This window comes from Babylonia areolata, chromosome 34 (assembly GCF_041734735.1).
Source record: "Babylonia areolata isolate BAREFJ2019XMU chromosome 34, ASM4173473v1, whole genome shotgun sequence".
NCBI lineage: Eukaryota > Metazoa > Mollusca > Gastropoda > Neogastropoda > Buccinidae > Babylonia > Babylonia areolata.
The window spans coordinates 11,148,188-11,169,798 of NC_134909.1; the positions used below are offsets into that span (position 1 = coordinate 11,148,188).

Here is a 21,611-nt window from a genome sequence, read left to right on the forward strand (position 1 = left end):
GAAAAAAAACTTGGCCTTCAAGGTAAACTGTACCCGCGGGACCCTGCCATGAGAACGGTAACTTGCCTTCAAGCAAACTGATTTTTGTCTTGAATACCATCCCAGCGCTGACTGTCCTAAAACTCTCTTGGCTGAGAGAGTTGGGTTATTTAACTTGGGCAAGACACTCTCCACTGCAATCATATTCTAGTCCAGATAGTCAGGACAGTAGTTACCTCCTTCTCAGCTTTTCTGATGGTTATAGTCGAACGTGACTGATCTATCAAACATTGTGCCCCGTCAGATATAGAGATGCATTGTAAAGACGTGCTGTGTGCTGTGTTGTAAGGTACAAAAGAAAGATGTAGAGATGCATTGTAAAGATGCGCTGTGCTGTGTTGAAAGTACAAAAGAAAGATGTGGAGATGCGTTGAAAAGATGTACTGTGCTGTGTTGCAAGGTACAAAAAGGTGTAGGGATGCATTGTAAAAGTGCGCTGTGCTGTGTGTGTCAAGGTATGACCGCACCCTGGGAGGCCTGGAGATGACCCTGAGGCTGCGGGACCACCTGGCCCAGGTGTTCAACGGCCAGAAGAAGCGGCCGGTCAAGGTGGAGGACAGCCCGCGGGCCATGGCCAAACTGCTAAAGGAGGCGGAGCGCGTCAAGAAAGTGCTGAGTGCCAACGTCGACCACAAAGCGCAGGTGAGCGAGGGCTCGCGAACTTGGAAACTCACAAAGAGTGGGGAGAGGGGGGAGAGAACGAACAAATAAACATTTACCACCCACCATGGCGAAGTGGTTAGCGTCATGGACTGACGGCAGGTTTGAATCCCAGCAGAAGTGGGTTTATTCAGCCTGTGGCTGGCTCCAACCCGGAGTTGAGTGTGGTATGGGCTTAAATGGGAAGACTGGAACCACACAGTTGAGTGTCATCCACTTCACGGATGCGTCTTTGGGTGTGTTGCTTTAATTTCCTGACCAACACTGCAAGAGTCTGTATTTCTCGGGCCTGGATGACGCCAAGATATCATCATGACAGGAAGCATTGAATACAACCTTGTCACATAGTCCCAAACCTAAATGGACCTTCATAGCAGCATCGTCATCATCATCATCATCATCGTCATCCTCCTTCATCATCAATATGAAAAAATAAGCCCCAAATTATGTGGCTTTTAATCTGGTGTACTCATGGTGACCTCAGTTTTGATACCCCTCCACTTCTGCGCTTGGGGTAAGTCTTGTCACGGTCTTTTGTGTTGGCGGATTCATGGGGGCCTGCTGCTGAAGGGAAGTAGTGGCAGTCTCCTCTCTGGAGGAGACGCTCACTCAGTCTGGTTTTGCGATTAAACCATTATTGTCATCAGAGGGTGCTTTGTAGGTGGTATCCTAAGTACGTTAAATCAGAACAGCACTACCAAATACCACCGAAGTGACTCAGTAACAGTGCAGGGTCTCCTCTGGTGTGTGGCCTCCTGGCAACAATGGTTACCTGTGGACTGCCGGCACTGTGACTTCAACAGATGAACCTTGGTGTGGCTGTGTATGGGGGACTTGGAATGAGTGGCGTGGGAGTAATGCCACTGGTGATGGGGGAGCCAAAAAAAAACAAACAAAAAACAAAACAAATAAACATTTTATTCATTATAGGCCTTAGTTCTTCATCAAGGGATGGTGGGATTACAACAAATGCAACACTGAATTAAACAGCAAAATTACAACAGCACATTTTACCTACAGCTGGTAGATCAAATCTGAAACGCCTTATACTGATAAATGACAAATTATTTCGCAACATCCTCATTCACAGAGGTTGTAAGTTGATATAATTTTGAATACAAAAGTGTGTTTCAAAAATTTTTTTGTGGATTATGAAGAGACAGATACTAGTAGTCTTCAGTCGTTAGTTGAAAAGCCCATGTGATGGGGAGGGATTACTGTGCCTTTTTTTTTTTGTTTGTTTTTTTTGTCAGTCATTCAAATCCAAGTTTGAACAATGGGAGGAAAGCAGAATGCATGCTATCGTTTTGCCTTATTTCAGCATGTGACAGAAACACACATCATACAACACATAATGTCGGCCAGGGTGCAAGCAGTACTGTCAGGTATCAAATCCTCTTTGTGTTGTTTTTTTCGTGCGTGGGGAACAGGTGGAAGGTCTACTGGAAGGGGAGGACTTTTCGGCCAAGGTGACCCGTGAGGAGTACCTGAACCTGATCAAGGACCTGCTGGAGAGAGTCACCAAGCCTGTGGAGGATGCCCTCAAGACCTCTGAGATCACCATGGTCAGTACAAGTTAACTCTTCGGCGGCCGTAGGTAACTTAAGTTAACTTAAATTTTCAGATGGATCAGTACAGGTTAACTCTTCAGCGGCCATAGGTGACTTAAGTTAACTTAAATTTTCAGGTGGAACAGTATTGGTTAACTCTTCGGCTGCCATAGGTGACTTAACTTAAATTTCCAGATGGAACAGTATCAGTTAACTCTTCGGCCGCCATAGGTGACTTCAGTTAACTTAAATTTTCAGATGGATCAGTACAGGTTAACTCTTCAGCGGCCATAGGTGACTTAAGTTAACTTAAATTTTCAGGTGGAACAGTATTGGTTAACTCTTCGGCCGCCATAGGTGACTTAAGTTAACTTAAATTTCCAGATGGATCAGTATCAGTTAACTCTTCTGCCACCATAGGTGACTTAACTTATATTTCCAGATGGATGAGTAAAGATGTTTTTTTTTGTGTGTGTGTGGTAATGCATTGTATTGCATTGCATTGGATGGTAATGCATTGTCTTGTCTTATGTAATATTGTATTATATGGTAATGTATTGCGTTGCGTCGCATTGTGTGGTAATGTATTGCATTGCATTGTATAGTAATGTATTGTATTATGTTGTATGGTAATGTATTGCATTTCTTCACATTGTATTGTATTATATCATGTTGTATGGTAACGTATTGCATTGCATTGCATCACATTGTATAGTAATATATTGTTTTGCTTTGTGTTCTAATGTATGGTAATGTATTGTAATGCATTTGTATCGCATTGCATTTTATTTCATGGTATTGTGATCTCTTGCATTACATTGCATTGTATAGTATGGTGATGCGTTGTTTTCTGTTGTATTGCATGGTAATGTATTACATTGCATCTTATTGTATGATAATGCATTGTATTATATCATATGGTAATGTATTGCATTGCATCACATTGTATGGTAATGTATCGTCTTGCATTGTATTCTGTTGTATGGTAATGTATTGTTCTGTGTTGTATTGCATTGCTTTATATTGCATGGTAATATAATGTCTTGTATTATATTGCATTGTATTGTATGGTAATGCGTTGTTTTGCATTGTATTGCATGGAAATGTATTACAATGCATCACATTGTATGATAATATACTGTACTGTATGGTAATGTCTTGCATTGTGTTGTATGGTAATGTATCGTCTTGTATTATATTGCATTGTATGGCAGTGCATTGTACTGTACTGCATTGTGTTGCATTGCATCATATTGTATAGTAATGTAATGTCTTGTATTAAAATTGCATTGTGTTGTATGGTAATGCCTTGTCTTGTCCTGTATTGCTTTTTATGGTAAAGTTGTGGTGTGATGTCAACAGCCGGAGATCAGCGAGATCATCCTGATGGGGGGAGGAAGCCGCCTTCCCCGAGTCCAGGAGCTTCTGTTGGAGCACAGCGGGAAGTAGGTGGCGCTGCTGTCCCTCTGTTCATTGGTGCAAGTTTGTTGGTTGGTTCATAGGTTGGTTGGTTGGTTGATTTGATTTGTTGGTGCAGAGGACTTGTTTTGTCCCTCCCCATGTGTTGTCCTGATTTTAGGAGGTATGGCGAGTGCTGGTGCTTCTGTGTGTTTGTCTCCATATTATAGGGAATGCTATCACTGTTTCTATTATTAGAAGTATTCGTATTTGTATTTGTATTTCTTTTTATCACATCAGATTTCTCTGTGTGAAATTCGGGGAGAGCACGTCGCTACGCTACAGCACCACCCATTTTTTTGTATTTTTTTTCCTGCGTGTAGTTTTATTTGTTTTTCCTATCGATAGTAGCAGTAGTAGTGGTAATGTTTTTGTTATTATTATTGATATTGTTATCATTGTTGTTACTACTACTACTACTACTAATACTACTCTGACTCCTGCTCCTCCTCCTACACCTGCTACTACTGTAATGATAACAACAATAATAATAATTGATATTATTATTGTTATTGTTATGTCAGTAATCATCATCATCATTAGTATTACTATTAAAACTACTACTACTATTATTATCACAAACATTATCATTAGCAATATTATTATCAGTATCATCATCATCATTATCATTAGTATTGGTAGTAGTGTTGATTTGTATCACATGTGTTGACAGGAGTGACCTGGGCAAAAGCATCAACACTGACGAGGCAGCGGCACTGGGGGCGGTCTACCAGGCAGCCTTCCTGGGTAAAGGGTTCAAGGTCAAAACCTTCCACGTCCGCGATGCCAACATCTACCCAGTCAATGTGAGTTGGGTGTCTGTCCGTGTTGATGCGTTTCATGGTGAGCTGTGCAGTGCGTATGCTGTGTCCCAGCTGCTCTTTTTACTGTTAACGTATGGTGCGTCTAGTTGGGCCATCTGCGTTCGGGTTTCGTTTACAGTTTTGTATTTTGTGAAGGACTAAATGGCTCTCAAACTTGGAAGGTATGATTGCAATGGTTCTTACTGCTGCAGCCTTGGGGGGATAGCTGGTCTTTGGGCACCATCCCAGTAGTGATTGTCCTGAAGCCCTCTTGGCTGTGAGAGAGTGGGGATGTATCTTGGGCAAGACACTCTCCACTATGATCAAATTCTAGCCCAGACAGTCAGGGCAGCAGTCGCCGCTTCTGATCTTCTGATGGTCATAGTGGACATGACTGACTAGCCCAGATAGTCGGGACAGCAGTTGCATCTTCTGCTGTTCTGATAGTTGTAGTCAGACACAACTGACTAGCCCAGATAATCAGGACAGCAACTGTCTCCTCTGCTGTTCTCAGGGTCATAGTCGGACACGACTGACTAGCCCAGATAGTCAGGACAGCAACTGTCTCCTCTGCTGTTCTCAGGGTCATAGTCGGACACGACTGACTAGCCCAGATAATCAGGACAGCAACTGTCTCCTCTGCTGTTCTCAGGGTCATAGTCGGACACGACTGACTAGCCCAGATAATCAGGACAGCAACTGTCTCCTCTGCTGTTCTCAGGGTCATAGTCGGACATGACTGACTAGCCCAGGTAATCAGGACAGCAGTTGCATCAGCTGGTGTTGTGATAGTCGTAGTCAGATACAACTGACTAGCCCAGATAGTCAGGACAGCAACTGTCTCCGCTGCTGTTCTCAGGGTCATTGTCAGACACGACTGACTAGCCCAGATAGTCAGGACAGCAACTGTCTCCTCTGCTGTTCTCAGGTCATAGTCAGACACGACTGACTAGCCCAGATAATCAGGACAGCAACTGTCTCCTCTGCTGTTCTCAGGGTCATAGTCGGACACGACTGACCAGCCCAGATAATCAGGATAGCAACTGTCTCTGCTGTTCTCAGGGTCATAGTCGGACACGACTGACTAGCCCAGATAATCAGGACAGCAACTGTCTCCTCTGCTGTTCTCAGGGTCATAGTCGGACACGACTGACTAGCCCAGATAGTCAGGACAGCAACTGTCTCCGCTGCTGTTCTCAGGGTCATTGTCAGACACGACTGACTAGCCCAGACAGTGGGGAAAGCAGTTGCCTCCTCTGCTGTTATGAATATCATAGTGGACATGACATACTAGTTCAGATTGTCAGGAGAGCATTTGCCTCCTGTTGTGATAGTCATAGTCGGACAAGATGGACTGGCTTGGACAGTCGGGACAGCAGCTGGCGCCTCTGCTGTCCTGATGGTGACACGACTGACTAGTGTACACACATATGCAGAGATGCCGGCTGTTACGATTTTGCAGCATTTTGTTACGCTCAATCGCAGCTTGTTCCGACGTTAGGCTAGTGTCAAAATTATTCCGATAGGTTCATTCTCGACTACATAGCATGGTCACATGCTTTCCTGTTGTAACACACAAGCCTATAAATACATCCATGGTTGTAAGATGACCCAGAGGATCTGGACCTATTGATCACCAGGCCAGGGTGGTCACTACTAACCTTGGTCCCTTGGTCTCATATGATGATACTCAGCTAATCACGTGCGTGTTTACATTGAAACAGCATTGAGTGGACCAGTCAGCTTAATCGTAGCAGTTACTCCATGTTGCAGGCAGGCCCAAGTGTTTGTACGCCTTGTAGATAAAATGTACATTTGCTGATGTGACTCGGAGTCTTGAGTGTTCCCACCAAATTCAAAATGCTCCTGCCAAATTTCCTGATTGTTCCTTCCAACACTTGTCAAGGGTTGACATCTCTGCAAGGCATCACTTCTGGCATCACTTGAAAGGGGTCGACATCTCCACAAGAGTGGAGTGATGGCCTAGAGGTAACGCGTCCGCCTAGGAAGCGAGAGAATCTGAGCGCATTGTTTCAGATCACCCAGGCAGTCGCCAGTGTTTTCTCCCTCTTCACTAGACCTTGAGTGGTGGTCTGGACGCTAGTCATTTGGATGAGACGATAAACTGAGGTCCCGTTTGCAGCATACGTTTATTGGATGTAAAAGAACCCACCGCAACAAAAGGGTTGTGCCTGGCAAAATTCTGTAGAAAAATCCACTTTGATGGGGGGGTGGGGGGGGCGGGGGGATTGCAGGCATGAAGAATGCTTTCCCAGCGGCCAGCATTTCACACAGAGAAATCTGTTGTGACAAAAAGAGTTTATACAATACAATACAGTACTTACATATAGTGTTCCTCTGCATTCCTGCTTCAGGTGGAGTTTGAGAAGCAGAAGACGGCTGAGGATGGACAGGGGGCCACGGCCAGGACGATCAAACGCACTCTGTTTGGCCGAATGAACCCCTACCCTCAGCGCAAGGTCATGACCTTCAACAAACACTTCAAGGACTTCACCTTTGACGTGCGCTACGGCGACCTTGAGTTCATGCCCGAGGCTGAAAGAAAGTGAGGAGGGTGGAGGGACTGAGGGGGGGGGGGGGGGGGGGGGTGAAGAGGGTGGGGTGAGGGAGGTGTCAGTTAAGGGGCTGGGGGTAGGAAAGGTGGGGGGGGGTCCTCTTGTCACAGTTTCACTGATTCTTTGTCCTGCCTATCTTTCAGATCTACTTTTGGATCTACTCTCTGTCTAGTCACCATCCAGACTGACAACTCTGTTCTTCAAGTGACGTGTAGCTGGTGAAGAGGGTGGGGAGAGGGAGGGGTCAGTTAAGGGGTGGGGGGAAGGAAAGGTGGGGGGATCCTCTTGTCACAGTTTCTTCGCTGATTTTTTTGTCCTGCCCTATCTTTCGGATCTGCTTTCTGTCTATTCACACATCCAGATTGACAACTCTGTTCTTCAAAAGACGTGTGCACACTGTGTTCCAAAGATTTGCACAAAAGCTTAACGGTGAACGTTCCTTTTCTTTTGTTGCACCCAAACAGTGGAATTCACCAACTTCATCCCCAGTCACACCCCAACACCCACATTCAAGAGACCTCTCAAAACATATTTTTTCAAACTGTATTTTTGTCAGTAAAACTTTTCCATCCATGTATGCTTGCTGTGATCTGATCGCTGGGTGTGCTCTTCTTCATGTTGATTTCTATGTATTTGTGATTTTTTGGGGTGTTATTTTGTGATGCCTGATTCCTCGGTGTACATTTTTACCATGGTGAATGTGATGGATTTATTTAGCTGTGATTTGGGCCTGTTTGATGTGTGAGACTGTGGTAATGAATGTGTTGATTTTTGGTACATACTGAATCTTGAATTTGTGTGTTGTAAAGCATGGTGAGCCCCATCTGAGATGGGGGTACTGTGCTCTGTATGCCTTCATTTTATTTGTTTATTATTATATTTTCTTTTTCTTCTTCTTGTCTTCTTCTTCTTCATCTCCTTCTTGTCTTCTTCTCTTTTTCGTTGTCTTCTTCTTCTTTTCTTCTTCTTTTTCCTTTCCCATTTCCGCATTCGTGGGCTGCAACTCCCTCGTTCACTCATATGCCATACAAGTGGGTTTTTGACATGAATCACCGTTTTTACCATCCGCCATGTAGGCAGCTATACTCCGTTTTCAGGGGTGATGTCCTGTGTGATCCCACGTTCACTCGTATGTACATGAGTGGGCTTTTGCATGTATGACCATTTTTACCTTGCCATGTAGGCAGTTATACTCCATTTTCGGTGGTGGGTGGGTGTCCTGTGCGATCGAAGACCTCAGAAAACTGCGTGCTGTTTGTGCAGAGCCTTTGCCTCTCAGTCGCTGACCAACGTGAACCTGACAGGGGTAGAGACGGCCTATGCCAAGCATGGCGAGGAGGCGGAGTACAAGGGGGTCAAGGCCCACTTCCGCATGGACGAGAGTGGCATCCTGCATCTGGAGAAGGTGGGTGGGTGTGGAAAAAATGATATGAAATAAAATGAAACAAATTTTATTTATAAAAAGGACAGGGAGTTTTGTGTACAGGTCATTGTGATATATATGTGTGTGTGTTGTGTGTGTGTGTGCGTGTGTGCGCATTGGGACATTTTGTTTTGTACGTATCAAAGATGATTGAAAATGATGGGAGTGATGACGATGCTGCTTTGAGGGTCCATTCAGGTTTGGGGCTAGTTGACAAGGCTGTTAGTCTCACAGTATTATCTTGGCATCAACCAGGCTGAGAGATACAGCCACCTGCAGTGTTGGTCAGGAAAGTTGAATAATGCTTCCAAAGGCAGCATTGGTGAAGTGGATGACCCTGAACTCTGTGGGCTCAGCACACCCTAAGCTTCGGCTTGTTGCTTCTCTATGTGTTTTCAGTGTCTTTACTTGCCTTTGAGAATGAAATCATGTTGAAACCAACTCTGTGGTCCCAGCTTTACCATTTGAGCCCACAACACACTCAACTCTTGTTCGGAGATGGCTACACATACTGAAAACAATTCACCTCCAGTGGGCTTGAACCTGTGTCCTCCCCATTGATAGTATGTTGCACTAACTGCTTCTCCACGGCGGTGGTCATACTTGCCACTCTCCAACAGGGAAGAAGGTGGCAGAATGGTTAAGATGCTAATCTGCCAGTACAGTGTCTGTGAGGGTCTGGGTTCACTTCCTGCTCCCCACAAGTTTGACTGGAAAATCAAACTGAGCGTCTGGTCATTTAGATGAGAAGATAAACCGACGTCCCATGAGCAGCACGCACTTGCCACGCTGAACAAGAACCCATGGCAACAAGAGATGTTGTCCTCTGGCTTAATTCTGGAGATGAGAAATCAACTCTGGTAGGAACACAAATATAATGCATGCACTCAGTGTGTGGTTTTGTGCTGGTGGTCAGGCATTGTGTGGTGTAGTGTGTAAGGATTTTCCCAAATGCTGTTACGCCTTTTTGAGAAACCGAAACTGTTCTCTGTGTTTTAGGTGGAGGCTGTCTTTGAGAAGCAAGAGGCTCCTGAACCAGAACCCAAGGAGGATGAATCCACCTGGTCCAGTAAGTAGACCACACCTGTGTGTGTGTGTGTGTGTGTGTGTGTGTGTGTGTGTGTGTGTGTGTGTGTGACATTCATACTTAACTCATTCTACTCCAGGTATGAGTTGATTCGTACCATGGTTACTTCTCCTGTGGACCAGGTACGAGTATTCTCGTACCAACACTCTGTTCTAATTCCGTTCATTCTTGCTTGGTACAGTTGGCATTCTAAACTGAACCATTTATGGATTCAGAAGCATGAAAACGAAGCTTTGTTCAACCGATTATATCAACAATTCTCCTTTGATTTATATTGTTTTAGTGAACCACCCTGTTTTTTCTGCAGTGGTCTCGTGTAGTGCTGGTCGAGGAGAATTGTAGCTGGCATGTAGCTGTGGGGGTAGAATGAGTTAATGTTGACACATACCCACCTCAAGTACTTGTTCAACATGTGTGAGGGGGTGGGGGAAATCTTTTGTTGGTAGTAGTCTTGTTTCTCTTTGTCGTGCTTGCTCAGGATAAATATAATATTCTCTTCAGAAAAAAAGGGTCTTATCATATATAATTTGACCTTTCACAGTATCTTAACAAATTGTGTAATTACAAAAACGGTAATAAGGAACAGTGAATCACGGAATGAACAGTAAACGAAACGAATAACAACAATGAAGAAAGTTTGGTCATAGGTTGCAATGGCTTTCTTCGAAGAGTAATTCTGGGTAAAGGCTGGCAGGACTGTATTAAAAGAAAAGAAATTTATATATAAAATGATAAAATGAAAGAGAGAGAAAGATGCTAGCAGAAGTCTGGATTTAAGTACAAGGTGACCAAATATTTTGCGAAAAAGAAAAAAAGTAAAGTGAAGGGGCATGACTCTGTTGTGACTGTCAGTTGCATAAGGGAAATAAGAACTGGAGAGAGTTTAGTCCGGTTTTTCTTGGGATGCATACCCATTTTAAGTGTGTGTAAATGTTTTATGTTCTAGTACAGATCAAAGACATTTTTCTGTGTTTTATAGACAATTCAAGTTGTATCATAACCCCTTTTTTAGGTGCAGTCTTTTTTTTTTTCTTAATAATTTCTTTTTAATGCTAAATTGCATTTGATGGGCTACCAGTTCTGTATACTGCACCCCCCCTCCCCCCACTCCCATTTCTGCCATTTGTATTATGGCAAGTGGGCTTATATTCATGATCAGCTATAATATTTTATCATGTGGTGTCATCAAATTTCTTTTATTTATTTATTTTTTACGTTTTTTGGAGGGAAGTAAGTGCTGGGTATTCTCATGGTTCTGTAAACTGCCAGGTGCTAATAGTCTTGGTCATGCATATTTTTGGCATTTTAGATAATCTCTCTCCCTGGCTCTCTCTCTCTCTCTGGCTCTCTCTTTCTGGGACAGAACCTTAAATGATTCCTGCAAAGTTAAAATATCGTGAATTTCAGGCTGTATTGCCTCGTTTATGGGATGAGACTGATGTGCAGAAACGATGTCCCTCTCACCCTTATTAAACATGGAAAATACAGGCACATTGAAATGTAGCATGAAAAGTAGTAAAATTGTTGAAGCCTGGAATAACAGTGGATGGACTAATATACGCGAGCACACACACACACACACACACACACACACACACACATGAAATACACTCACACACACACACACTTAAACACACACACACACACACACACACACTCTCTCTCTCTCTCTCTCTTAAATACACTCACACACACACACACACACACACACACACACACGACAGTAGACTACAGGCTGACATCAGAGGTGCCTGTTCCACAGGACAAAGATTCACATTCATACTCTGATTTTCCTCACTCCACCCAGGTGTAAATGGGTACCTGACTATGGGTTGTGGAGGGCTTAAAATAGTGGAATAAGTTGATATGGCTCGGCCTTCGTATACCAAGCCCTAGACACATGATATAGCTTGGTCTTCATAGACCAAGCCCTAGACACATGATATGGCTCGGTCTTCATATACCAAGCCCTGGAGACATGATATAGCTCGGTCTTCATATACCAAGCCCTAGACACATGATATGGCTCGGTCTTTGTATACCAAGCCCTAGACAATTGATATGGGTCGGTCTTCATATACCAAGCCCTAGACACATGATATGGGTCAGTCTTCATATACCAAGCCCTAGACATATGATATGGCTCGGCCTTCGTATACCAAGCCCTAGACACATGATATAGCTTGGTCTTCATAGACCAAGCCCTAGACACATGATATGGCTCGGTCTTCATATACCAAGCCCTGGAGACATGATATAGCTCGGTCTTCATATACCAAGCCCTAGACACATGATATGGCTCGGTCTTTGTATACCAAGCCCTAGACAATTGATATGGGTCGGTCTTCATATACCAAGCCCTAGACACATGATATGGGTCAGTCTTCATATACCAAGCCCTAGACACATGATATGGCTCGGGTCTTCGTATACCAAGCCCTAGACATATGATATGGTTTGGTCTTCATAGACCAAGCCCTTGACACATGATATGGTTTGGTCTTCATAGACCAAGCCCTTGACACATGATATGGCTTGGTCTTCATATACCAAGCCCTAGACACATGATATGGTTCAGTCTTCATATACCAAGCCCTAGACACATGATATGGTTCGGTCTTCGTATACCAAGCCCTAGACACATGATATGGTTCGGTCTTCGTATACCAAGCCCTAGACACATGGTATAGCTCGGTCTTCATATACCAAGCCCTAGACACATGATATGGCTCGGTCTTCGTATACCAAGCCCTAGACACATGATATGGGTCGGTCTTCATATACCAAGCCCTAGACGCATGATATGGGCCGGTCTTCGTATACCAAGCCCTTGACGCATTGAATGTGAAGTCACTGCCCGGACGGCTGTTAAAGACCGTGGGATCTTTAACCTTTAATTAACACATGAAGAGGATCCAGAGATAGACAGGACTGCAGGTTGTTACATGAAGAGTGGGTGAAAAAAAAACAAAAACAAAAATCTACGCTGTAAATTTGTGCCCAGGATTACAGGCATTGACGTTCTCCATCAGAGTACAGAGTTCTTATCTTTTGATTGCTGTGCATAAAACTAAAAAAAAAAAAAAACCAACCAAACAAACAACTGAGGATAGTGTTAAAGTGAACACATTAAAAGTAATCAGAGTTTGATGAAAACTGTGACGGGCGCAGTAGCCGAGTGGTTAAAGCGTTGGACTGTCAATCTGAGGGTCCCGGGTTCAAATCACGGTGACGGCGCCTGGTGGGTAAAGGGTGGAGATTTTTACGATCTCCCAGGTCAACATATGTGCAGACCTGCTAGTGCCTGAACCCCCTTCGTGTAAGCAGAAGATCAAATACGCACGTTAAAGATCCTGTAATCCATGTCAGCGTTCAGTGGGTTATGGAAACAAGAACATACCCAGCATGCACACCCCTGAAAACGGAGTATGGCTGCCTACATGGCGGGGTAGAAATGGTCATACACGTAAAAGCCCACTCGTGTGCATACGAGTGAACGCAGAAGAAGAAGAAGAAAACTGTAATATTGACTGTAGATGTTCTGCAGTTTTACCCAGTGTTTACAGTGTTGTCTTTTTTTAAGTGTATCAAAAGACCAGTCAGTGTTTTTTGTTGTTGTTTTGTTTTTTGTAGCTATTAGTTTGTTCTGATGTTTTCTGTTTCATTTCTTCTTGTTTTTTTCTCCAACATTTGTCATGCTTTTTAGGGCAAGGTTTTATAGTTGTTGTCTTTTTTGGTCAAGTTTTCAAACATTCCTCGCACCCTTTTAGGGGGCATGTTTTAGAGGGATTTTTTGTTGTTTGTTTTTTGGGTCAAGTATGCAACATTTCTCATGCCCTTTTTTGAAGGCAGTTTTAGAAGTTGTTTTTGTAAATTAAAAAAGAAAAAAAAAAAAAAAATTATAGTCAAGTTTTGCAACATTTCTCATGCCCTTTTAAGGGGTAGGGGTGGGGTGGGCTGACGAAATGTTGCCATACTTTCACACTTCCAGCGAAGCGTACCTTTTTCCAGCAGCTGAGAGGTAAGACTGTTCGAGCTCTCTCTCTCTATCCCCCTGCTCCTCACTAAACCGCTTGAACAGGCTAAGCAGAGACTGAATGGTCTTCGTGTTCCCAGGTGCTTTTCTTGCGTACCAGTTTTGCTGCAGAATATACTGGATGGATATTTTTGTTTGATTATTATTATTATAGTTATTATCATTATCATCAGTACTTACTGATATTATTATCATTTTTATTATATACTGTTATTCATTTGTTTATTTATTTAAAAAAAAAAAAAAAAAAAAAAGAATTCCAACTTTTTTCAGTTTTGTTGTGTGAATATTTTTTTTTAATGTTTTTTTTTTTGTTTTTAGTCTGCTCCAGCATGGCTTAATGCTTTTGCTGTGGCTTTTTTTTTATTCTTTTTTTCATCCAGATTTAGTTTGCTTTTTTTTTGTTTTGTTTGTGAATATGTTTTTGCTGTTCTTTTATTGTTTATTTTTGTGTTTTTTTTGTTTTGGTTTTTCATTTGTTTTTTGCTTTTTTTAGATGAAGAAAACTTCCCTGCACCTCCCTCTATGAGCATGGGAAATTGCACACATTATTAATACATTTGTATGCATTTGCACACACACACACACACACACACACACACACACACACACATACTCATGAATATACCATAAGGAGAAGGAACTAACTTGTGCAGTATTTCTGGGTGTGTCTGCACATAATTTGGAGGAAGAAATAGTATATTTTCTACGCGTGTTTTTTCTGCATCAGTATGGCACGGATGCTTGCCGAGACGGTCAGCACCCCAGGGTTGAAGGGGTTAAAGGTCTTTTGGCCTTTTGGCAGCCATCAGGGGCAGTGAATTCATATGCACTGTGTCCAGGGTTCGGCTTAGTAAAGTGTGTCCCTACCTTCTTTCGCAAGTTAGGGCGAGCCGGTTCAAAACTGCACATTCAAAAGGACCGTCTTCAGAAAATGCCATTAATCGTGGCGGGTTATGAGTTGGATAAACGTACATGAAATGCAACTTTAAAAAAAAAAATTTTTTTTTTAGGCATTATTTTTTCTTGTTTATTTGCTTACTGGTTATTTTGTTGTTGTTATTTTGGTTTTATTTTCATCAACACGAGCTATTTCTTTAGCACCATTTTTTTGTTTTTGTTTTTTGTTTTTGTTAAATCTTTTGAAATCAGATTGAAATTCCCCCAGTTGCGGCAGTCATTTGGAATTTTGAAACCTGGTTAACTACAAACCCTGTCACTGTTTAACAGTACATTGTAGTGTTGTATTTTTACAGCACATGTCTGGTCTGTGACGATGTTGAACGCCCAGCACACATGTACATTTGTTGATAATATTATTGACTTTCTCTGGCTCTTTTCCAATCATTTTACACTGATTGGCAAGGCATATCTTCCATGTTTTGGTGAGGCATTTCTTCCAAGTTCAACTATGTTGCTGCCAGCGTTGTTAGAAATGATAGATCTGTGCATCAGAGAGAGATATGATTGGTCCGTACATCACAGGGAAATGATAGGTCCATACATCAGAGAGGGAAATGATGTGTCCATACATCAAAAGAGAAAATAGGTCCGTACATCACAGAAGGAAATGATAGGTTCATACATCACAGAGGGAAATGATAGGTCCATACATCACATAGGGAAATGATTGGTTCATACAACACAGAGGGAAGTGATAGGTCCATACATCACATAGGGAAATGATTGGTTCATACAGCACAGAGGGAAGTGATAGGGCCATACATCACATAGGGAAAGGATACATCACATAGGGAACTAAAAGGTCCATACATCACAGAGGGAAATGATAGGTGCATACATCACAGAGGGAAATGATAGGTCCATACATCACATAGGGAAATGATTGGTTCATACAACACAGAGGGAAATGATAGGGCCATACATCACATAGGGAAAGGATACATCACATAGGGAACTAAAAGGTCCATACATCACAGAGGGAAATGATAGGTGCATACATCACAGAGGGAAATGATAGGTCCATACATCACATAGGGAAATGATTGGTTCATACAACACAGAGGGAAATGATAGGGCCATACATCACATAGGGAAAGGATACATCACATAGGGAACTAAAAGGTCCATACATCACAGAGGGAAATGATAGGTGCATACATCAAAAGAGAAAATGATAGATCCATATAATCACAGATGGAAATAGTAGGACAGTACATCACAGAGGGAAATGATAGGGCCATACGTCACAGAGGGAAATGTTAGGTCCATACATCACAGAGGGAAAAGATAGGTCCATACGTCACAGAGGGAAAGGATACATCACAGAGGGAAATGATAGATCCATACATAAGAGAGGGAAATGATGTATCCATACTGCAGAAAGGTTAGCGTACTTAACACAACGCAAAGATCACATTGGATGCTTAAATAACAGCCAAAGATCTTGCCTCACCTCTCACTTGATTAGACTGACACTTGAGCTTCATCATTGGCTGTGACACTGCATGTGGGTTGCTCCCCTTGTTGATGCCCACCCACCATCGTGCCCCTCCCCCCCCCCCAAACCCCCCTCAGGGGATCAGTCTCCCATGTCCTGCATGGGTGTGCTCAGGTAGCGAGTGTCAGGGAAGGTGACAACAATACCAGACATGACTACCATCCCAGTTCATCTGTATGGGTTCTGGAGAACCAACAAAAATATCACTCTGTTTCAAAAATAACACCAACAACAAAAGTGGCAGTTCTGGAGAGGAAAAAAGCGAGCGGTTTCTTTCATAAGATGATTGCAGTGCGCCAGCATATCTGCTGGAACCAGTAATTTAAAAAGGCTGTGAAATGATAAAAGAGCAAAAAAATCAAGTGTCATGAGACACGTGGATTTTTCTGTACAAAAAATGTCTACACGTTCATGGCAGATGTGCTATTTATCTTGTACGTAGTTGCATGTAAAGTAAATTACATGTTGCCATGGTCGTTGGGTGTGTACATTTTGTAAATAAGATATGTTTGAAAAGTATGGAGTTATATTCTGGCACATAGATTTGTATCTTAATGATTTATTGACATATTTATTGATTTGGATTGAATTGAGTCAGATGAGTTGGTAAATGGTTAGACATTTTTTTTTTCTGAATCTTCAGATCAGGTAATGTTTCCTGTTCCCATGTTGGTTTGTTAAAAATGTAGCATGCATAATAGTTCATGTAAATGATGTGTACATATGATACATACGTTTGTGTGCGTGGTGTTTGTGTGCATGTGTTGTGTGTGTGTGTGTGTGTGTGCATATCAAACGCATACTTGTAAAGTCGTATGGATATCTGTATGTTCGTAGCATATGAGGTATGTGCATTTTTCATTGCTCAATGAGTTTCTTGGTCAGTTTTTGTCTCTTTCTCTCACTGAGTGAGTGAGCATCCATCTCAGTTTCTCTGTCTCTGTCTGTCTGTCTCTCCTTCCCTTTCTCAAGTTTTTCTCATTGTTTCTCTCTTATCCGTATGTGTGTGATATTGTGTATGTGTGTGTGTGTGTGTGTGTGTGTGTGTGTGTTATAATGATGGTCATTAATTTCTAGAATCTGTATTTAACTGTGATGCATAGTTCTACTCATTTCTCTCTCTCTCTCTCTCTCTCTCTCTCTCTCTCTCTCTCTCTCTCTCTCTATTTATCTATATCTATATATCTATATCTATTATTTTTTTGTTGGTTGTTGTTGTTGTTTGTGTGTGGAGAAATCTGTGTTCATTATTTTTAAGGAGTTAAAGTAGTATAAAAGTTGACAAACAGGAATGAATGAAGGACACATTTACAGATAGGGGAGAATGAAAGAAAAGCAAACAAATGAAAAAGAAAAGAAATCCCTTATTCATGCTGGAACCCCCACTCCCACCCCCCACCCCCCCTGTGTTGATTGATTGAGTTTTGTTTTTGTTGACCGATTTTATTTCACTAGGTGGGTTTTTTTTTTCCACATCTCTCTCGTCTGTTTAGGTCTGTGATGTTGACACACCAATGCAGCAATAAGTCTTTTTCCTTTGTTCGAAAGAGACTAGCAATGCCATTGTTTCTTTGTTCTTAAGAGATTGGCAGTGCCATTTTTCTTTGTTCTAAAGAGATGGACATTGCCATATTATTTTTGTTCTCAAGAGATTGACAGTGCCATGTTTTCTTTATTCTCAAGAGATTGACAGTGTCATATTTTCTTTGTTCGGAAGAGATGGGCATTGCCATGTTATTTTTGTTCTAAAGAGATTGACAGTGCCATGTTTTCTTTGTTCAGAAGAGATGGGCATTGCCATATTATTTTTGTTCTAAAGAGATCAGGCAGTGCCATGTTTTCTTTGTTCTAAAGAGATCGGGCAGTGCCATGTTTTCTTTGTTCTAAAGAGATGGGCAACACCATGTTTTCTTTGTTCTAAAGAGATTGGCAGTGCTTTCGGCGGCCTGTTCGGAGGGAAGGAGGAGGAGGGAAAAGCAGAGGAAGGCAAAACGGACTCTTCTGAGGAGGGGGTGAGTTGTTTTAAAATTTTTTTTCTCTGTTATTTTTCTCCTTTGTTCCTTTGTTTGTTCTTTTTTCTTTATTTTAAAAATCTTGTTTCTTTCTTGATTGTTTTGTTTTTTTCTCTCTCTCTCTCTCTTTATCGCAAGGATATCTGTGCACAAGCAAAATAGCTTGCCTTCCTCAGCTGTAGTTAAGTCTGTGGAGTTACCCATTTCAAGTTGATTCTGTTAATGATATATACGTGTGTGTGTGTGTGTGTGTGTGTGTGTGTGTGTGTGTTCTTTTATTTTTCTTGAACCTTTTAAACAGCGTTGGCTAGCAAGGCACAAAATCTTCTAAGGATAGGGGGATATGTGTGTGTGTGTGAATGTGTTATTTTATTTTTCTTTAACCTTTGAAACATCACCGTATATACATATACAAGGCTTTCTAATAATTTCACTTTTCTTTTCTTTTTTTAACAACAAAGAACAGTTCTGATTTATAAGACAGCACCTATATATTATCGTTTAATAACTGAAGGCTGATTTGAAAACTTTAAAAAAAAGATATATATACAATTTTTTTTTTTTCACTGTTGTAAGTTGTTGTTGGACATGATCCCCTTGTGTGTCTACGTGTGCAAAAAATCTAATATCATGTGCACGTTAAAGATCCCATTACTCATGTCAGTGTTTGCTGGTTTTGCTGTCTGTTTCCTAGGTTTTGTAAGGCGCCTACAGCCCTATTTAGAGAATGAGCTCTGTGATATAAATTCACATTATCGTTACTATTTTTAGCAGCAGTAGTAGTAGTAGTAGTGGTGGTCATAGTAGCATTGAACAGACTCTGCAGTGGATGATAGTTAACTTGTGGTCTGTTGTTGGTGTTGATGTGATGTGTAATAACAGGAACTTGATACATACAGAGATGCCAACCGTTACAATTTCCGCGTATTTTGTTACGCTCGATCGCAGTTTGTTCCAACGTTATGCCATGGTCAGAATTTTTCCAGTGAGTTCATTTTCGGCTACATAGCATGGCCACATGCTTTCCTGTCATAACATTACCCAGACGCTCTAGACTTTCCGATCACAAGGCCAGGGCAGTCACTACTAACCTTGGTCTCACGTGATGATGTTCAGCTGACCGCATGCGTGTTTACATTGAAACAGCGTTGATTGGACCAGTCAGCTTAATAATTTAGATTTACCCAAACAAGAGAGAACATGGCTAAATCAAGTTGCGTCTCGGTCAAACAGCGTCTGTGCCTGTTTGCTGATGTGACTGGGAGTCTGAGTATTCAAAATGTTCCTACCAAATTTCCTGATTGTCCCTACAAACACTTGACAGGGGTTGGCATCTCTGTACATAAATCTGCCATTGTATTTGCAGCCTGTTTCAGGTATGTTCCATTTGCTTTAGATGGGGAGAGGTAGGGGTGGGGGTGGGGCGTGGGGGTGGAAGAAAGTGGGAGAGGGGAGAAAAAGTTGCTGTGTACTCTACAGCTCGTGCAAATGGATCATACTTGTAATGGAGACGCCTACCATTTCTGTTGCTCTGTTGCTGGTTCTGTTGTATGTTTCTGTCAGTCCACAGGGCTTGCACTCTTTAGTTTCTGTTCTTGCTCTTTGTTGTTTCTGCTGAAATGGTTTGTTTTGAGCTCACTCTTTGCTGGGATTTTTTATTTTTTTTTTTTATTTAAAGAATTCTGTGAACTTTTTAGTGTACAGCTACAAGATTAACTCACTCAGTACGGCCAGTCCTCTCTTCTCCTCTACACAGACCCCTCGGATGTCCAGTGGGTGTCTGAATGACCCAACCTTTAGCTTCCGTCGTCAGAACTGTGGTATTCTTTGTCAACATTCACGTCTTCAGTATAAGAGCCTTCCGCTTGCAATGCTTTGATGATGGTAATTGGGGTGAAACGCTGTTAACGTCGTCTCTTTCGCCGTTCGTATGGAGAGAGTTAATCCATTGTCTTAATGATTCAGTGCTCTCAAAAACACATTTGGTGTGAGTGAGAACTGCACCGAAAAGACAAAGCAAGTGACAAAAATGATGCATGCGGTACACTGCCTGAAGCAAGATCAGCGCCAGTTTCAGTTTCAGCTTCAGTTTCTCATGGAGGCATCACTGCGTTGGGAGAAATCCATACACGCTACACCCACATCAGCGTGAGTGTCGTCTTTTAACTGAGCGACGAGTTTACAACTGCTGTGACAGTGAGCAGAATGTGACATGTTGGTACTGATAATTTTGGTTTTGTTCTTTGATTTTCAGAGGCTGTTTTTCAATACAGAGAATTTGAAAAAAGAACAAAAAAAGAACAAAGTATGTCTGCATGGATATTGTTTGTTCGTCAAATGCCAGAACCCTGGCCAAAACAGCAGAGAGTGAGTTCACAGCAGAGACACAGGACTTGTTTTCGCTGTAGCGCCCTGGCTTTCTAGCTGTTGTCTTTTTGTTGTTGTTTTTCCCCCAACCAGCAGCCTGTTTGTTTGTTTGTTTGTCTTGCACTTGCATTTTGTTGCTTAGGCTGCTGACGCGCCCTCGCATGCTGGTGCTAACGGTAATCGCACTGACACCGCCTCAGACTCGTCCGGTCAGGCCCAAACTGGCAGCAACCGGTCTGAACCAGGGCAGACCGGTTCTGGCAAGTCTGAGGCGCCCCCCCAGACTGAGTCTCCTTCGCAGAAAGACGAGCAGGAAGAAATGAAAAAGGTTTTTTTTGTGTGTTTTTTTTCATGCACTTTTTTTTTATTTTTTTTATTTTTTAAATATCTCAGATCAGCGCCATTGTCATCATCTGGGGAAAGGGTTGTTTGTTTTGTTTGTTTTAAACTTCAGCCAAGAGAATTTGAAGTATCACTGTTTGTTTTAAGCTTCTCACAGAATTTGATTTATCATTGTTTTAAAGTACTTACCGAAGTAGAAGGGAAAAAATAACCATAACAACCCCCGCCCTTGTCCCCCCCACACCCCCCCCCACACACACAGATCCCCCACCCCCTTCACCACCCTTTCCAAACGAACAAAGAAGTGAGAAGCTTGATTTGAATGAGAAAGAAAACGATGAAAAAATAAGTGATCGTTCGTTTATTTATTTATAGTTTGTTCATCAAAGATGATGATGTTGACTGAAAAAAATAAATAAGAAGGACAGCTAAGCGCAAGGTGATAGAAGTGTGTAGTCATGACGGAGAAGGGAGGCGTGGTGGCACAATTGGTCAGGCGTTGGACTTTTGATCCAGTGTTCACCAGTGGTCAGGGTTCGAGGCCCTGTTTCAGCACGGTGTTGTGTCCTTTTTGGAAAGGCGCTTAGCTCCCAATCTTTCCTCACTCCACTCACATTATTATGAGTGGGTACCCAACTTCATGTGGGGAAGCCAAAGGTCCTGGACACAGTGGATATGAATTCACTGCCCAGAGGGCCATTAAAGGCGACAGAACCTTTAACCTTTATCATGGAGAACAACGGGGGGATAACTGAATTACCGATATCTGACTTTCATCCAATCTGATGGGAGATGCT

The 21,611-nt window shown here is 42.3% G+C and overlaps 1 protein-coding gene across 9 annotated transcripts in view; it reads left to right on the plus strand.

Annotated features, from left to right (window-relative positions):
• Positions 1 to 21,611, plus strand: part of LOC143277456 (hypoxia up-regulated protein 1-like) — a 64,727-nt gene that overhangs the window by 17,341 nt on the left and 25,775 nt on the right. For 4 of the 9 annotated variants that reach the window (XM_076582282.1, XM_076582280.1, XM_076582286.1 and 1 more), the window contains exons 11-20: positions 495 to 681; positions 2,130 to 2,264; positions 3,612 to 3,694; positions 4,381 to 4,513; positions 6,886 to 7,076; positions 8,350 to 8,491; positions 9,509 to 9,578; positions 13,588 to 13,617; positions 18,017 to 18,105; positions 20,615 to 20,800. In XM_076582282.1, the coding sequence (XP_076438397.1) occupies positions 495 to 681; positions 2,130 to 2,264; positions 3,612 to 3,694; positions 4,381 to 4,513; positions 6,886 to 7,076; positions 8,350 to 8,491; positions 9,509 to 9,578; positions 13,588 to 13,617; positions 18,017 to 18,105; positions 20,615 to 20,800 (1,246 nt within the window). The remainder of the gene's footprint in view (positions 1 to 494; positions 682 to 2,129; positions 2,265 to 3,611; positions 3,695 to 4,380; positions 4,514 to 6,885; positions 7,077 to 8,349; positions 8,492 to 9,508; positions 9,579 to 13,587; positions 13,618 to 18,016; positions 18,106 to 20,614; positions 20,801 to 21,611) is intronic. The other 5 variants (XM_076582284.1, XM_076582285.1, XM_076582287.1 and 2 more) reach the window with 3 other exon arrangements.